This window comes from Solanum verrucosum, unplaced genomic scaffold, assembly GCF_900185275.1.
Source record: "Solanum verrucosum unplaced genomic scaffold, falcon-dt-bn FXZP01000127.1, whole genome shotgun sequence".
Classification (NCBI taxonomy): Eukaryota; Viridiplantae; Streptophyta; class Magnoliopsida; order Solanales; family Solanaceae; genus Solanum; species Solanum verrucosum.
The window spans coordinates 423,305-442,258 of record NW_026020321.1 but is presented as its reverse complement, the minus strand read 5'-3'; the positions used below and the strand labels follow the sequence as shown (position 1 = coordinate 442,258).

At 33.0% G+C, this 18,954-nt stretch overlaps 1 protein-coding gene across 1 annotated transcript; it reads right to left on the bottom strand.

The window, feature by feature from the left end:
• Positions 1 to 6,313: 6,313 nt before the first annotated feature.
• LOC125835374 (uncharacterized) lies at positions 6,314 to 18,748 on the bottom strand. The gene is made up of 13 exons (XM_049514500.1): positions 18,613 to 18,748; positions 17,369 to 17,764; positions 17,093 to 17,279; positions 16,181 to 16,415; positions 16,029 to 16,097; positions 14,889 to 14,990; positions 14,693 to 14,733; positions 10,222 to 10,355; positions 8,803 to 8,866; positions 8,612 to 8,708; positions 8,367 to 8,527; positions 6,519 to 6,541; positions 6,314 to 6,402 (listed from the first exon to the last, which is right to left on the bottom strand). Exons 2-13 carry the CDS (start codon positions 17,761 to 17,763, stop codon positions 6,315 to 6,317), a joined length of 1,596 nt encoding a protein of 531 aa, XP_049370457.1. The 5' UTR covers position 17,764; positions 18,613 to 18,748; the 3' UTR covers position 6,314.
• Positions 18,749 to 18,954: the final 206 nt, after the last annotated feature.

Below are 18,954 nucleotides of genomic sequence, written 5' to 3'. Positions count from 1 at the left end.
TGGGACTGAAAATGTTATTGTCTCTTCCTTCGAGGCCAATATAGTGAATTTTTAAAGTTTTATTGATAGTAAATTTAGTGATCGGAAGTTCAGTAATTTAAGTCATTCTAACTATTTTTCGTTTTGAATGGATTGTTGTCACTTTTTTCACATTTTGAATGAATTGTGTCTTTCTTTTTTTTTTGTATGGTTAATAACTGAATAACCAAACCAAACCAAACCGAAACCGATAACCACCAAACCGATAAATGTATATTAGATTTGGTTTGGTTTGGTTTTGATAATTTTAAAACCGATTAAGTTGGTTTGGTTTTGGTTTTGACCAATAACCGATCCAAACCGACCCGTGAACACCCCTATTAATATTACCCTCTCCATTTTAAAGTAATTAAACTATTGAGGTATTTTACACTCTAAAAGAAGATTAGGAAATAAATTAGACATTACTTTCCATTTTTATCCTTATTAATTATCATCAAAATTAATCTTTAGAATTCTAAACATTAATTATAATAACTACTTCCAATACTAACTAAATTTTTAATTCATTCCTAATACAAAATCTAATATGTGACTCTTAAAATGACTAAAAAAAGTTTCTGTTGAAACCAATTTTTTGGAAATAAAAATGACTAAAAAAATTTCTCTGTGAATTATATCAATTGAGTCTTCATTCATGATGGTGAATAATTCAATCACATGCAAGTAGAGTATAACTCCAACAATGGAGTATTAATTTGTTAATATAGTGAAGAGTATTTTTAATAAAAAAATCTCAGCCACATTAATGTAAGAAATTTTCAAGAAAATAATTCAATGTAATTAAAGTTTTTGAACTCATCACATAGAAAATCTAAATGAAGGGTAAATATTTATTTTTAAATGTTATCTTATATTTTCATGATTGGTTGGTCAAAAAAAAATTAGGAAAATAAATACCTTAATTATTTAGTGTATATATATATATATATATATATATATATATAATAAGTCACAATGCAACTATCATTGTAACTATCTTGTTAGCTTTCAACCAAAAGATAACAAGATTTTTAGTTACATATTTATTATTTAGTTAAATAATAAATATGTCATTGTATGAGCTATTTATTACTCATTCCTTTTGAATTTGTTAATCTGATTTTGATCTGACACATAGTTTACGAAAGTAAATTAAATTTTGAGAAAAAATATTAAGTGATACTTGAAGTTGTCCCAGATTTTCAAAAAGACACCTTAACTTTGCGTGCATCCTATTACCCCACAAAACATTCAAAATCACAATAAATACACATTTTTTACACAATGTTTCCACTTTGGACAAAAATATCCTTCGAATGTGCAATTTCTTAAAAACAAAAAGGCGGACCCATTATTGATGTATTGAAGGATGCTTTGGTAATTTCCTATGATGAATTCGTTTTGTTTGTTTCTTTTAAATTTATTTTACTATACTAAATAATTGTATAAAATATTATGAATCACGATAATTAATTACTTAAATATTTAAAAGATATAAAAATATATAAAAGATTTGATTGACTCTTCAAATTTTATCGATGACACATAAATTGGGACAAATGAAATACTATATACTATTTGAAAATTTCTTAGAAAGTACTATAAATTACAGTAATTAACAACTAGAAATATTTCAAAGACAAACAAAATTGATTGAATCTCAAAAAAAATTTAGTACTACATAAATTGAGAAAGAAGAAATGACCTCTATTATTTGAAAATGGCGTAAAAGTATTACAAATCATACAATAAGAATTAACAATTTTAAATTTTAAAAGACTTTAATGCTTTATACTTATTCTATTTCCACTTTGGACAAAAATATCCTCCCAATATGCATATTTTTTTAAACAAAAAGTGAGACCCATTATTGATCTATTCAAGGATGCTTTGGTAATTTTCCTATGATGAATTCGTTTTGTTTGTTGTTTAAATTTTTTAAATAATTGTATAAAATATTATAAATCACAATAATTATTTACTTAAATATTCCAAAGATATAAAAATATGTAAAACATCTTATTAACTCTTCAAATTTTATCAGTGACATATAAATTGGACAAATGAAATAATATATATTATTTGAAAATTGCTTAGAAAGTACAGTAATTTACAATAATTAACAATAGAATATTTTAAAGACAAAAAATATTGATTGAATCTCGAAATTTTATTAGTACCACATAAATTGAGAAAGAAGAAATAACCTTTATTATTTCAAAATTGCGTAAAAGATATTACAAATCATAAAACAATAATTAGCAATTTAGAATGTTAAAAGACATTAAAAAAAAATTACCATAGTTAACAATAATTAAAAATTTAAACTATTTTAAATTAATATTAAAGTTTGATTAACTCTTTAATTTTGTCTTTGTCACATAAATTGAAACAAAAGATGATACATATTGGGCCCGTGCTAGCACGGGCTCCGATGTCTAGTATATATATATATACTAATTTAGTATCAATTAATATAAGCCTTAATGATACCAATAAAGTATATGAGACTGATTTAGTGTCAAAATTATCAGCCTTAATGAAACCACTATAGTATATGATATTGATTTAGTATCAGTTAAGCGAAATTAGTTGAGAAGTATATAGTGTAATTATTTAGTGGGGTATATGTTTGTAATTATTTTGCTTTTATGGGGTATTTGCTTAGTTTCCTCATAACATGACTATATTATTGTAAATTAATTACTTTATTGTATATATTTGAAACTTGCCCATTAATAAATTGAGTTGATATGTAGCCAAAATTGACTAATGAGAAATCTTGTCAAAATATTTTTAATTTTTTTTAATTTGATATTTTATAAATAGCCATAATAAACAATAATAATCTTTTTAGATACTAAAATCTTTTAAAAGAATAAATAAAGCAAGTAAAAATTAGACGAATTGAGTTATGACCCATTATTTGACTAGTTTTAACTCAACGCGCTCAATTATCACCCTTAATTTATGCTATACTGAGACATACCACTGTTGTAGGATGAATGGTGGCACCTTTCTGATTATTGGGCTAACGACAATGTTGTTCGAGAGGCTCTTCATGTTCGAAAGGTATATTAATTTTTGTTTTTTCACGTATTTGATCGTTCGATTAAAAATAATTACAGTCGCTAATTAGATATACAAAAATTATATTTCGTCAGTCTTAATTTAAGTCTTTTAATTTATTTGAGTGGATATGAAGTTTAAGAAGAAAAAAAGGAGGTTTTTGAATTTTGTTTTTTTAAATTTGCAATATAGAATATTGGAATTGAAAAACATACTAAATATAGAAAGCGTAATTTTTTTGAGACAAACCAAAAATGAAAAGGAAGACACGTAAATTGAGACGGATAAAGTAACTATTTATGTAAAGAATATCTAAAGTAAGTTATTTTTGTAAAGGCCTGACTTATTTTGTTTATAATTTTTCATGATGTTTTTTTTTGTTTTAACTTTGTATGTGCTTCTTTTTTTTCTTTTTTTAAAAAGGACATCTAATTCTTGTATTCTTATGTGAAGTTGTGAACAATAGAACCAATTTCGGGAATCTGAAAATTCAAATTTTTTTATTTATGTTTACTTTTAGAATAATTTAAGTTAAAATGTTAACTAAAAATTAAATAAAATTGAAGAAGTATTAATGCATATAAACACTTTACATTTAATATTATTTAGTATACAAATATAATTTTTTGAAGAAATAACAAGAAAAGTGATCTTGATCTCTCATATCCACTTGATCACATGACAAATATAAAAAGAATTTCATATATTTATTGATTTGATATAAGCAATCGTATATGTGATTAAGTATACCTATATTTATTGTGTAAATTGTTATATAGGTATACAAGAACTTATGACCATCTCCAATCCATCTCTATTTTACTCTCCATTCTCTATATTTGGAGAGTAAAATAGAGAATGGGCACTCCAACCCACCTCCAAATTAGTCTTTATTCTTCAAATTTAGAGATTTGAATAGCAGTTATCCAAATTTGGAGAATTACTATTCACACTCTCTATTTCACTTTTTTAATATTTTATTATTATTTTCATTACTTTCTAATTAACATATTATTTTACATATAATTTCATTAATTAAATATCTAATATTCATAATTCTTTTTAAATGTAATTAATATAATATTTTAAAATATATATTATTTAATATATACTACTTTAATTTCAAATTAATAGCATTTTTAATTTTTTTCTAATTTTCATCAATAATAAAATTTTATTTTATTATTAATTTTCATTATAAAGAATACACAAAATTAAAATGGTAAGATGAAAATTTTAATTTAAATACAAGATAACAATACAATACATAACATAATAATTTAAATACAAAATAAAATACAATACATAATATAATAATTAATTCGCGATGAAACAAGAATCATGTCGAAAAGATGTTGAACGTTCATTCAGAGTTTTGCAATTATTGCAGGACCGTCACGTTTTTGGAGAAAGGAAGTTCTACATGATATTGGAGGTGGGCATAAATACCGGAAAACCGAAAAACCGAACCGAACCGAACTAATTCGGTTCTTCAATTTTTTGGTTCGGTGTTCAGTGTAAGGGTCTCAAAACTTCGATGCACCGAAGAACCGAACTTTTATTTAAAAATAAATAATTATATATATATATGGGCATTCTCTTAACTAAAAATTAAAAATTCAACTAACGATTAAATCATTCATGAACAAATCAATGTAACAACAAATGTACAATTCAATAGTTAACTTCAAATATTAATTTCCAAGAGAAACTCAAACATATTTCTACCAATGTACATTATGTAACGGAACCGTCTTCGTACTTGTTTTTCTCAAGAAATAGTTGGAGGCACAATGTTCTTGATAAAAATAAATATAGTCTTTTAGTTAGCACAATAAGTGTTCCACGGTGATACGCATCATTCCTTAACATAGTTTTAAAAGAAATAAATTATTTATATTATGAAATAAGAAAATAAGAATGAAATAGAAATAATAATATAATATTAAGGAGAGGGAAAAATATTCTATTTTAGAAAGTAAAATAGAGAATTGGGTTGGAGTTGGTTGTCTGAAAAAATAGAGAACTTTATATTTGGAGAGTAAAGTAGAGAATTAGGTTGGAGTTGATTGTCTGAAAAAATAGAGAACTTTATATTTGGAGAATAAAATAGAGTGTAGGGTTGAAGATGCCCTTAATTCCAATGAAATGACATATGCTACACTGAAATCAAGAATTCTTTACATATTTTTTATTATCCGCTATAATTTCTGGTGTGTTTGGTAGCAGGAAAATATTTTTCTAAATTTTTTTTGTGTTTAATGATTAAAAAAATATATTCTCTAAAAGAAACAAGTTCCTTTTCCTTTTTTCAATTTATATATATATGCTATTGTAACAATATTCTCTACCTACTTATCAAATTCCAACAAAATAAGGAAGAATATTACTTATTTTTGAGAAAAATATTTTACAAAAAAATGTTTTTTTACCAAACACATCTCGAGCAATGGCGGAGTTAAGATGAGGGAATTCAAAACACAAAAAAAGTAAACAGTAGAAGAAGTCAAGGGGGGAGAGGGATGGGGTCAGCAACACAGAGATAAAATATACTTATTTTAATCATATATAAACAATATAATTTTCCTCCAAAGAAATTTCGAATGAATCCCCTCTACCCTATTTAACTCCGCCACTAAATTCCCTAGTTTCCACAAATAATCTAGAAAACATTAATTTGGTTCCCTCTGATTGCAGGGAGCAGGCCATACTGCTCCAGAATGGACTCCTTCTGAGTGCTTGACTATGTTGAGACGTTGGTTATCTCATAATCCTCACTACTCAATTTTTATCATATCGTATCTACGCGCATCGAATTATATTGTTAATTTCCTGATTGTTTTCTTATTATTTTTTGTTGTATGTTTGGGATACGTTTAATGTTTCAATATATTCCCTTGCGTCAGTGTGCACATAATTTTTTGTCAGGCATGTCTAGATGATCATTTGTATGTTACAGTATTGATACAATGGAGACGAGTCGAGTTGAGGTAACAAGATTTGTAGTAACACAACCAAAAAAAAAAAACTTGCCTTCTGTCAGAGCAGCTCAAACAGATCCATTGATCCAGCACCAGGGTTAGACTCGAAAGGTAAATTTTTGTTTCAGCTCTAGTACAGGGGCTGAAAACTATATTTTAAAAAGAATATATGAATCAAAAATTTGCTTTATGTAATGTACTACCTCATATTTTCGATAATTTTAAACCAAATCAAACTTCTGATCATGAACCTCCGGCTGCAGATGCAGCCTCAGCTTGCTTTTTCTTCTCCCGTTTTTTCTTGTTTTTCAATGCATTCTTGCTAAGCTCCCTACATTCATGTGAAATACGGAAAAGACGTACAGTCACTCAACAGTTTGAGGTTTGAACATCAAAAATATAACGAGAAAACTGGAAAAAGTATGAACATGTATCTTGAAAGCTTACCCTGAAGGACTTCCTCCAAATAACTGTCAAAATGAAACAGATGCATACTATCAGCACATTAGTAGTACAATCAAAGATAAACTGGAAATAATGCATGGATGAACTTTCAGATGACGTTTGACATATTTAGACTTTAGACATTCTGAAAGTAGCTCGTAAACCATCGCGTCATTACCACATTGCATGTTTATCATCACAGTGTTTCATGTAAAGGTAACTATATCATAATGCAGTTTAACTTTTTTTTTTGTGCAAAAGGTCTGTGTTGGGAATAACTTCTGGAGAAATCTTGAGAGAACCTATATTATTCTCTGTGAATTCCTAGCTTAAGTATTTTTTATCCAAATCCTGAAAAGAACAGTCCATTCAGAAAACAGACTTTCAGTGAGCGAGAACATATTTGAAAAGTATAGGATTATCTCGCCAGAGCAAGAAGAAGAGAAAAGATCAAGCAATAGAAGTGCCAAAATTCTAATATTTGACGAGTTCCAGCCTTTCAGCCCCACCTATGAGTACTATCTACTTTTAGTTAATAATGAAAATGAGTTACAATTAGATTCACAATTTGTACATTTTCTTCCGGAACCAGAGACTGTCTAACCTCACCTTTGTCATCTCGTTTTCCGTTTTTCTGAAAAATAGTTATGTACTTGTTATTGCAGTCATTTATCTATATTTTGCTCTATATCTCAAACAATCACTCCTATACCCAGAAACATACCATCAGACAGTTCATCATCAAAACCATTAATAGACGAAGTAAGCCTCCAAGAGAACCTTCACCTGCTCTTTCGGCCATAACTTCCAGGTCCAAAAAGCAAGAAACCTCCTTCCTTATATTTAATACATGAAGATCCAAACTTATGCTACGTCAGTTTTAGGTTCACAGGTTGTAAAAACCCTATTTTGCCAAGTGCAGGGTCAACGCAAACAAGTCATGTTGGACAGATTAAAAAGAGGGGTTTTTAAGAGCTTACTTCTGGTGGGTGCATGACGGAGTATACAAAGAAAGCAACAAACAAACAAACGAAGAAAAAAACAAAACAAAATAATGAAACCAAAAAACAAAGAACTATGGTTAACAAGACTCACGATAGGTCAAAATGCAGTTTATGGAGCATAAATGAAGCAAATAAAAAAAATTGAGGGGTTATCCTGCTGCTATACCATTGCACACTAGTTTGTACAGTTATTAATGCACATAAAATCCAATTAAAAATTGACATGGCATTAACCATTATGAGTATAATGTTGACTCCAAAGAGGGGGTGTATGGGGTTAAGGTTACTTAGTCAAATTGTGATGCAGAATATCTTGACGATCCTTCTCAAAATATTCCTGGTCAAATAAAAGAATATCTTGACAATAGCAAAACCATTAAAAAACACCATTACTTTCTTGGAACCTGGCAACAATATAATCTTACAGGATGAGTATTTATAAGGGAACCAACTACAAAAATATTATGGTTGCTGTATAAAAGATCGGTTTACTTCACAAAGATAATGGCTGTGCAGAAAACACCACGAGTGAATAATTCATCATATTTGAAACCTACCATATCATTAATAGAATGTCGTTTAGACATTGTAATGGCATACTCATAACGTCAGTGTTCTCCATTGGGAAATGGGCATTAGAAAGAGATTTAATCAGCCAGTGTAAAAACTGGCCCAGGCATGACGTTCAGAATACTGAAGAAAGTATTTTGTATAAGAATGTAGTTAAAAGCAACAGATTCATAGAGAATTTTCATATTGAATAGCAATCGCATGTTTTTACTGAACACACCTTGACTTGTCAAAAAGAAAAAAAGTAATAAGTACTCAATAAAGTATCCATCCATACCTCTGCTTGAACTACAGCAGCGGCCTTGGCATGAGGTGGACGATAAGCAGCAGGTTTTGCTGCAGGAGGATTGGCAGGTGTAGCTTTTGGAACGGCCTGAGCAGCTTTTGAAACAGCCTGTGTAGCTTTTGGAACGGCCTGGGTAGCTTTTGATCCTTTCCCTATAAAGACATTTTGGTTTCAGCTCCCATTATTATAAATGGGCATTACATCAAACTTTGTTACTAGATTTAAACAGGAGGAACCTGGCACTTTAGCTTCATCTATTTTCACCGAGCCAACTGCCTTCACAAGGTCTTCAATGTCACCAAATTTTTCAACTGATTCTGGCTTCCAATCAACCTGTCAGAGGAGTGAACAAAGAAGTAAGCAGGCAAAGCAAATTGGTTTGGGACCAGAAAAGAGAAAAAAGCAAATAAGCACGACTATTATTAACCTGATACAATCTATCAAACATCTTCTTGAAGTATAATGATCCATTGTGGTGAAAGACTTTAACCCTTCAAAAGTATGAAAATAGGCATTAGCTATCATGTCTTTGATTAATGAAGTTTCCAAATATATCTGCTTTCATAAACCTGGAAGTACACTCTCTCGTCCAACAAAGCCAACATTAAGCATGATCACTATTCACTAGCTTCTCATACCTTTAGAATCACTGAAGGCTTTTCAAACAAGATTATGAGTTCATGCAGTTACATTAGGGCCTTAATTCAATAGATCCAACTTTTAGTAAGGAATATAGATGATAATTGCTATAACAATTGATATTAAACTTGCAGGTGGATTGACAACAACATACCCCGTGTAATCCACAAGTGTGACCCTGGGAGGGTAAGATGTACGCAGACCTTTCCTCTACCTTTGTGAGGTAGAGAAGTTGTTTCCAATAGACCCTCGGCTCAAAAAGAGAAGCTATTCGGAGAAGGATAGCAAGAAAAGATGATAGCAAAATATCGAGATACAGAGCAAAATAAAGCAACAAATAGCAAAAAATCACTTTGAAGAAAAAGAGATTACTAAATTACTAAATTACTACTAATAATAACGAGAATAGGATATGGGGCTAGCCCCTTGCCTCTCCCACTCAATGGGCGACCACACTTGGCTACCTATTGACCTTCTACCGTAATCCTCCAACTCCATACCTATCTAAGGTCATGTCCCCAGTAAGCTGAAGTTGTGTAATGTCCTATTTAATCACCTCCCCAATTCTTTTTCGGCCTACCTCTACCTCTCGTAACTCTTGCTACATCCAACCTCTCACACCTCCTAACTGGCACATCCGTGCACCTCCTTTTCACATAACTGAACCATCTCAATCTCACTTTCCTCACCTTGTTCGCCTCGATTTCCACACCCACCTTGGCCCCAGATCATGTCTCCCCTAGTGTGTTCACACATCCATATGAGCATACTCATCTCCGCTACATTAATCTTCTGAATGTAGACGTTCTAACTGGTCAGCACTCTGCACATACAACATTGTTGGTCTAACCAACACTCTGTAGAACTTACCCTTAAGTCTTGGCGACACATTTGCAGGTGGATAAACATCAGCAAAGAAAAAGTTGACAACCAAATTCAAGATTTAAAAAACTATTAAACCAATAGATTGAAAGAAATCAAGTAGTCTAGACAGTCATCAAGATATTCAAATATATTATAGACTGAAGCAAAATGCAGTAATTTAACACATTGAATTGTCTAATCATTGCAGAGCAAAAAAAGTTATCTTCTCATTGCAAGCTACAAACTGAAATTTTATACATTAGGTTCTCAAGGTACCTTAGACTTTAGAGTTTAGCCGAAGCACATTTTACACACAAACAAAATCAGCAAAACATATGCATACCCATTATCAACTTGAAGGCGTGGAGCTGTTGTGGCAGTCATAAAGTATCGACCATCAGGAGACCATTCACTTGTCACTGACAATTCAGCCCTTGTAGTTCCAAGTTGCTTCTTTTCCCTGTAGTCCCAGAATGCCTGAAATCATAACTAATCACTTAAGAGCTAAGCTAAATGAGGAAGAAACTTCTAATTCAAGATCACAGGCAAGCATCACTTAAAGAATCAACTAAGATTTAATAGGAATTTTCTAAGCCTCAGGGTAGACATGGCAATACAGTCTTTTAGTGTTTTTTTTTGGCAAAGGTAACAGTTTTGTGTATAAATCTTCAGCACTAAAGGCTGGGATCCCAAATTTACATCATGGAGCTACATACAGTTGAGAAACTCAACAAAACACAAAACTAAACTAGATCCTACTTCATCTTACAAAGAACCTAGAATATCTATAATAATTACAGGATCATCTACATACTCAGAACTGCACCAATTGCAAAAAGTGATAATGAATTCATTTTAATCCTATGTAAAGGACAACTAATGCTCTCATAACACCTCAAGTTTCTCTCCTTCCATATGGTCCACCAAATCACTGCTGGGACAATGCTCCATCTGTTTTGGTCTCTACTGACCTGCATTGTTCCAGCTTTTTATAGGCTGACTTGCCCTTCGTGGCATGGTCCAACTTGTGCCCCTGAAGCTAGTAAACAAGTTCCAAAGTTGTCTACCCACCTATGTTGCTCTGACTCTTCAAAAATGTCATCAGGTGCGTGTTGGATCCTTCAAAAGTAGTGCATTTTTGGAGTATCCGACACAGATGCGGCAACATTTTTGGAGAGTCCGAGCAACTTAGCTAACCACCCTGCAGTGAAGAAACAGATGGTTGATTGTCTCTGCCTGTTGGTCACAAAAAAAACATCTAGGACACATACGTATTCCCCTATTCATGAAATTCTCCTGAGTTAGTTCTGCCTCTTTTACTACCAACCAAGTAAAGACTGCCACCTTATATGGAGTTTTGACTTTCCAGATAAGCTTCCAAGGCAAAAATCTGAGTTGAGTCCCCATTTGATTCAGATTCTTGTAGGCAGAGCTAACTGTGAAGATACCTTTGCTGTGATGAATCTACCTGAGAATGTCTTCTCCCTCTTCCAATCCTTCAATATGGTCTAGGGTGCCATAAAATTCAGCTAGTCTATCCACCTCCCAATCTTGTATTATCCTTCTGTATGTTAAGTTCCATCCATGGATGGACCAGACTTCTTGCACAGTGGCCTGTTGTTGCTGATTCAACAGATAGATGTCTGGAAAGAGCTGCTTGAGGCTACCAATTCCTAACCACTTATCATCCCAAAACAAAATGTTCCTTTCATTGTTTACATTGAATCTAGTTCTTTGAAAGAAACTATGCCACACATTTCTGATTGATCTCCATAGGCTGATACCATAGGCAGAAGTCACTTCCTTAGTTTTCCAACTCTTTTAGTTTTGTTCAAATAACTATAGCATAGATGAAGGTCAAAGTGCAGACAGGCTGCACTTGCCAAAAGATGAGGCTAGTTCTACCACTAGAGTAAATATTCAAATTTTCTCAGGAATGAAATCTTTTAACCTTACATGTCATCCTACATGCCAAACCTATGCTCTTTATAACTTGTATTAACAATTCATATGTGAGTAAGAAAGATTTAACCCAACATTACATCAACCAGAATGGATTAGATGTTGATAACATATCCATGGTCGAGTAGGAAATAGAGGTGACTTGAGATAGCACCAGGAAAACGGTTCCACCATGTTAATCACTAGGTTATACTAGCAAACATTTTCATTTGTCTAGATGTACCCATGATGCACGGGTGTAATTTGACTATGGATATTATGTGCCAATAATTCAAACTATAAGAATTAACAAAACGCCTCTTTACCTTTGAGGTAGAGGAAAAGTTTGTGCTCTCTACCCTCCCCAGACCGCACTTTGTGGGATTATACTAGGTATGTTGTTGTTGAAATAAGAATTAGCAAAACCTACAGCTACTTGTACCAAATACCTATACATACCATATCCAATAAACACCCACAAACAATCTGGTTGATAGTTTAATGTAAATAGGGTTAGATAATCAAGTGTTAAGGATAAGCGACTAATTAGTATTATGTGATTAAAAGGACAACTAAGAACATCAGGAATTGACTTTTTCAAATTCAAGTAGGGAAAGGATAGCTTGGCCTATTCCAATTGTCATGGATTAGAATTCATTGGATAATGCAACTAAAGAAAGAAAATGAGAAAAAGGAGTAGAGCTGAGCCAACAATCTGAAAAACAAGAATGGAGGACTAAGAGACATAAGTAATAGTTTGCCAATTTGAACAACTAAAATTACAAGCGTTAGACTACTATTTAAGTACCATACACTAAAGAAACTCATTTTAATCAGATAGAAGAAACCATCTAACCACATAAATCACCATATCTATTTAGTCTTTTGGATAGTGATGGTGTCTAGGCTAGCTTGCGCAAACCTCAGCTACTCCATCGGTTACGTGCTATCTCTCACCAGCATGGTACCGGATAATTCTGCCACCAATGCTTAGGTAGATGAGAAGACATCACCTAGTGTTCCTTTTTAATGCTGGGATTTGAACCCTGCTCTCCAAGTTTTGCACTCATTTCGTTTACCACCAAGCCACACCCTTGGATGCCACATAATTCGCCATATTTTATTTTGACCAAAATTCTCAAATTCATATGACATAATTGTAGGAGGACAAAATCTGAGTTAAAAGGTTGGGAGATTGATGAACATACAGAAGGAATTGAACTTGCTGGAAAATTAATCCGGAAAGCTGTCAGAATGAGATATTTGAAAATCTTTTTGTCATAAGAATCACCTAAATATTCTATTTGTCGAAAGAACTCACCAAACTAAAGAACAATTGAAAAAGCACTGGAGATTGTTGCCATTTATGAGCCTTATGGTGCAGGATAATCTTATTATAGTGGGTGTACAGTAAGCAAGATCTTTGTCAGCAAAAGACACTGTTGTAATAAACTAACCAAAACCTAGTGAGTCAGAATATTAAATTAAATCTCAAATGAATAAAAAAAGAAGGCACGAAATTGTTTGAGCCTCACAGAATTAGGGTTCAGGTGATCAAAATTGGTTAGGTTTAGAATGAAGAATCAACCACCATGAAAGCTAGAAATTCAAAGAATTGTCTGAAATCTGAATAGGATTCACACACTGAGCATATGAGTAGATCTCCTCATAGACGTGCAGGACCTGCCCTTGAGACGTGCTTCTCGAATTTTGTCTTCTGAAATGTTCCTAGTTTCGTGGTAGTGCTGGTTGATGCATAACATTTACAAAAGCAAAAAGGCTCGGGCAAATGAGACAGTTTCAGGAAAATATGCGACAAATGACATTTTCTTATCTCAGATATCGTTGGCAAATGCAAAGTAATTTCTAACAAAAATTTGATGTCATATGAGATACAGTAGAAACAAGGATAAAGAATTGAGAGAATGAGCAAAGAACAATGACTTGCATGTGAATCCCTTTATAGAGATATGTACCATGTACATCGTTGTATTACTAATACACCTGATACAATATAATTGCCTATGTCCCATTTTAATGTGGCATGCTATCATTTTGGTCCGTCCCAAAAAGAATGACGCTTTTATATATTTAAAAACAATTCAACTTTAAACTTCTCATCTACCCTTAATGAGGTGATGTACAAGTTACAACCATACAAATGTCTATGGCTTGTTATACACCACAAGTTTCAAAAGTCTTACATATTATCTTAAACTTTGTGTATGGACTATGTTCAAACACCGTAACATAAAATGGGATGGAGGGAGTATATTATTAAATACAATTGTTTACAGTACACTTAACTATTGACCATTTGGAGGAACCAAATGGTCTTATACACTGATTGTGCTGATGGCTACATGTATTAAAGAGTCTCCTCGAGCATCATTTGGTGTGACTGTAAGCTTAGCATAGTTAAGAGTTTGGCATGCCTCCAGTGACTGATCAATTTGTGTCCTATTCAACACTTAAATCTAAGTTTTCTACTTTCTTGATAAGTTTTATGTGATATTTGTTCCTTTTTAGTCCATCTCAAAGAGATTGACACCTTTCCATATTTGGAACTATTCAACTGTAACATCCCAATTTTACTGATTTACTCTTTATTCACATGACTTCTTGTGACACCACTTGATACAATAACTGATTTTATTAGAAGAAAATAAAGATTGATGGGACACGTCAAACTCTTTCCATCTCTCATTAAATTGTTGGTAGTAAGGGTAACTTTGATACTTTGTTATATTTATCATATTTGTCAGAAGTCATCTATTTTGATAAGTAATAGCAAGCCATGATATTTGACACAGATATAAGAGTTATGGGCATTTCTGACTTCTCTGTAGGATAAATTATCTAATTATGCATACCATGTCTCCTGGTAAGTTACCAAAGCCTGCCAAGCATATAACTGTAGACCAAGGTTAAGGCAAACAAAAGCAAAAACTGCTGACTGTGGAAATAAACTAGCAGTCTGAACGAGCCCTTGTATGTTTTTTTTTCCAATGACCAACTAGATAATGAAGACAAATACGGAAAATAATTTATTTACTAAGTAAAGGATACAGTTTCCCAATGGATTCCATCTGATAGTGTTGTATGGGCCTGTTCCAAGCTCAAGTAGAGGATTGCACTTCTTGTCAAAAACCGTGGCCATAGCAGGCATAACTAAGTGATTTAAGGATAGCAGCAACATCCAAAAAATATATGAAACAATACATTCAACAGAAATATAGGAATACTAGCTGCATATTTTTCTTTCATTTTTTAACGGTAGCATTAAGGATATCTTGCACACTTTATTACTACTTCTGACACAGCATAGGTACCAACTGACCCTACCCACCAAGGGCTAGGCAGATAGGAAGGTTTCACCTAGCTCTTTGACTGTTATTCTACCCCTTTGGAGGCGGATACTGGCTGCAAATTAATTTTGAACAAATAGACTCAAAGGAGGAAATAAGAGCTCCTTTGATAGGACAACACTTAGACCCTATCAATTAACTGAACACAAGTTTGTTGAATATATAAAAGCCAAATGATCTAATGCACTTGACCTAAGACCATCGACCATCGTTGTAGTTAAAGAACAAAAAAATATGTATGCTAGATGTCCTCCACCATTTAACAGTTATCTTGCTTTTTTTATTCTGCATTTCTCTTAATTGAGAAAGAAGGTTTAAGAAGGAATAATTAAATAAAAAGGCTGGAACACCAGGAACCACGAATGAGAGAATAATGGAAGAACCAAGCTCTAACCTTCGGCAATTAATCATAAGTGTGCATATATTAAAACTTTTACCTTGTTTAGAAAGAAGCTGCATCGAATTTCAAACTTTAAGAACATTTCTTCCAATATTCTTGTCTTCAAATTGTATGGCTTTTCATTAATGGGCAGCCGCCAGCCGGTGCACAAAGCATCCCGCTTTAGCAGGGTCCAAGGAAGGGCCGCACTCCAAAGGAGTGTCGTGTAGACAGTCTAACATAATGCAATCATTAGTGGCTGCTTCCACGGCCCAAACCCATGACCTATAGGTCACGCGGAGACAACTTTATCGTTGCTCCAAACCTCTCCTTCATGAATAGTGTGTTATATTTACATAAGACTCTTTTCACAATCTTCTTTTTTCCTCTTCTCTAAGGTTTTCTTTTCATTTCTTGGTAACAGTTTCACAAGTCTTGAGATTAGGATTTAGTAAAGGATACATCCATAAACAACTGCAAATTCTTTACCCGAATAGGACCATTGAACATCATGAATAGGGCCTTCTTTACCTGCAACATACCAAGGATCTCTAAATTCCAAATTCACTCATTCAACACATAACTTTTTCTGAAAATAAGATGATAGAACATACGAAGAGGCACAAGCCCTTCATGGGCCCCATCAGTAGTCAAGTAGTTCAACTTTGATTCTCCATAGTAACTCTGGTTTGTTTTATCAACATCTGATTGGACCACCACTAGGAGCCCTGTAGAACCAGAGTTCCAGCTCAGTTGCACAGTTGAGCACCTGAAGAAGCTACGTCGAGCAACAGGTTGACTTTGTAAGTCCTTTCCACAAGCATATATCTGAACACTGGCTGGCATTCCCTGCATAATTAATCTCCGAAAGGTTAATTAGGAACCCTGAGAACTGTCAGCCCAAGCACTAAACACTTGAAGAATTTTCTATTGTGTCGTAATCTGATTGCAGAAAAGTGATGAAACTAAGGAAGTATTTTACTCTTCAACCCTATCCATATATATTGGTTTTTGGACATTACTATACCAAAAAGAATTCCAAAATAGTCAGATGATTTCTTAGATTCACTTAGTTGACTACTCTCCTGTAGCAGTTTCACTACAACAAACATGATGTACTGTGCTGCCCAGAAACACAACTCTCTGTAAGACAGCTCATTGATATCTGGTTTACTAAAGTGCCTCCCTCCCATATAGGATTTATTATGAAAGCTTGTCATATATTCCCAAAGCCTCAAAGTGTAACTTTTTATTACATTAAGGAGCAGTTTAGACAGCTTCTGGAAAATATGTTTTTTTAATTTATAGGAAATATTCTGGATGGAATGCACTTCTATGAGACTTAACAGTTGCACTCAATCGTAGTTGTGTCAAGTTGTCTAACAACAAGCAAAATATGGATTAGTTAAAGAGTCAGCAAGCATATCGAAATGCACAGTGATCAATCAAGAAGAATAATACATGGATATTTTAAATTCATAATTAATGAGTATCCAATAATTCTCTTCCTGAACTGTAAAATAGACCTTAGATTCTGGAACAAATGCAGCCACATATGATCCAGGGGCTTTAGAAAGCTCCAATGCAGCAACCCCAGGAACTCGAAGCCGATTAACGAATCCCTTCGAGAAATCCCTAGGATCAAAAAATTGGATCTCATTTGTTGCCAATCGACATGCACCAGTTTCGTCAGAGCTGAAATGTACTGAAGGCCTGAAGAAAGCAGAATCCAAATGAACAAAATACAACAAAATTATGAGCATAAATTTCCACATTGACAGCCAAAGCAAAAGAAAAATTACCATGTAACTTTAGTCATATTTTTCTGGAAGAGTTGGTAAGCAGATTCACCATTTTCTATCTTCCACAAGACTACGTTCTTATGCTGAGGAGATGAACATTTTTGGAAGGTTTGAAGATAAGTCCCGCAAGGAGAGATGACAGCTGCAAGAACATTTGGGACATCAAAGGACCTAATCTCTGTCAAGGTTTTGCAATCAAAGATGCTAATTACAGAGTCTAATTTCGTAACCATAAGTTTGGACCCATCATCACTGAACTTTGCACTGGTACAAGGAACCCTATCCAGCTTGACACCAGGTTCACCGCTCGGGAAAGGAGGTCCATTCCAAATAAAAAAACCTTCTGGTCCTCTTACTAAAATCTCCAATGAGGAGGAAGGTTCCACAACCGCCATCCTATTGGATCACACATACTATCAACATTAGCCCAAACATCAAACCACCAGTACCAGAATTAACATCAGTCACATTTACAGAAGTTGAGACTAAGAGCTTGTGTATGCTATATAGGATATAAATGATTTTCCACGACTTCTTTTTTAAAATTCACAAGATGGGGAATCAACTGCTCACCAACCAGGGGAAAGTTCATATAGCCATAGCCAATCAACTGAGCTACTAAGATTCCCGATTTTCCACAACTCAAGGTAACCAAACAACTAAAAAATGACTTCTCACTGAAAAAATGAAGAATTAACCCCATCATCTGAAATCGAACATTGAAACTAAAACACTCAATAAACTTGGCATTGATGGAGAAAGTATCAATTAAAACAACATACCCATTATAATCCCACAAGTGGGGCCTGGAAAGGATGGTCCATACATAAACTTAACCCTACCTTTGTGAAGCCAGAGAGAAGTTGTTCCCGATAGACCCTCTTGCTCAAGGAGAAAGTATCAATTACATTATAAAAACCCAATTATTTTTGTTAAAGTTTGTATCTTTTTGATATCATTGCAGACTGCCCTAGTGGCTTAATCTATATGACCTACTAAATAGAGAAAAAAACAACACCCAAAGAATTTTTTTTTGATATATTCACTATAGAAAACAAAGAGAAGTCAATTATTTGTTATGGAAGCATGATTTCACTTTCTCCAATTGATTTTAAGCAATCAATTAGCTCTAGATTACCAAGTAATTAAAGTGAAAATCTCAACAACAACAAAAAAAATCAATTTTTCGGTATGTTTGTGCTGTAAATGTGCATTGGGGTTTGCTTAACATTAAATTAACTTACCAGAAAAATGAATTTCAGAATCACTGGATTCACTGATTTGTGCTCAGTTGAAGTATTTTCGATTTTTGTGTAGATTGATATTGGCGGAGTTGATGAGAGGGAGAACTCAAAGAGTTGCGGCCTATGGGGTTACTATTTGGCCTTCGAAACGAATTTGGCTATTTGTTTTTTCGTTTGGGGTAATTACATTGAAATGTCAACACTTTTATGTATCATATTGAATTGTGTCATATTGTATTGTTTTAGATCTGCTTTAGACAATTTTTGACATAATACATAAACATAACTCTTAACTTGGTTTTTTCAGTGGACAATTAAACTCTCTAATTTTGAGTGTATACA

Excerpts from the sequence above, each read along its gene's own strand:
- LOC125835374 (XM_049514500.1), bottom strand. The coding sequence starts at position 17,763 with ATGGCGGTTGTGGAACCTTCCTCCTCATTGGAGATTTTAGTAAGAGGA. Across the intron at positions 10,356-14,692 it reads GTAACTTACCAGGAGACATG|GCATTCTGGGACTACAGGGA; the intron begins GTATGCATAATT and ends TTATGATTTCAG. Across the intron at positions 8,528-8,611 it reads AGATGAAGCTAAAGTGCCAG|GGAAAGGATCAAAAGCTACC; the intron begins GTTCCTCCTGTT and ends ATGTCTTTATAG.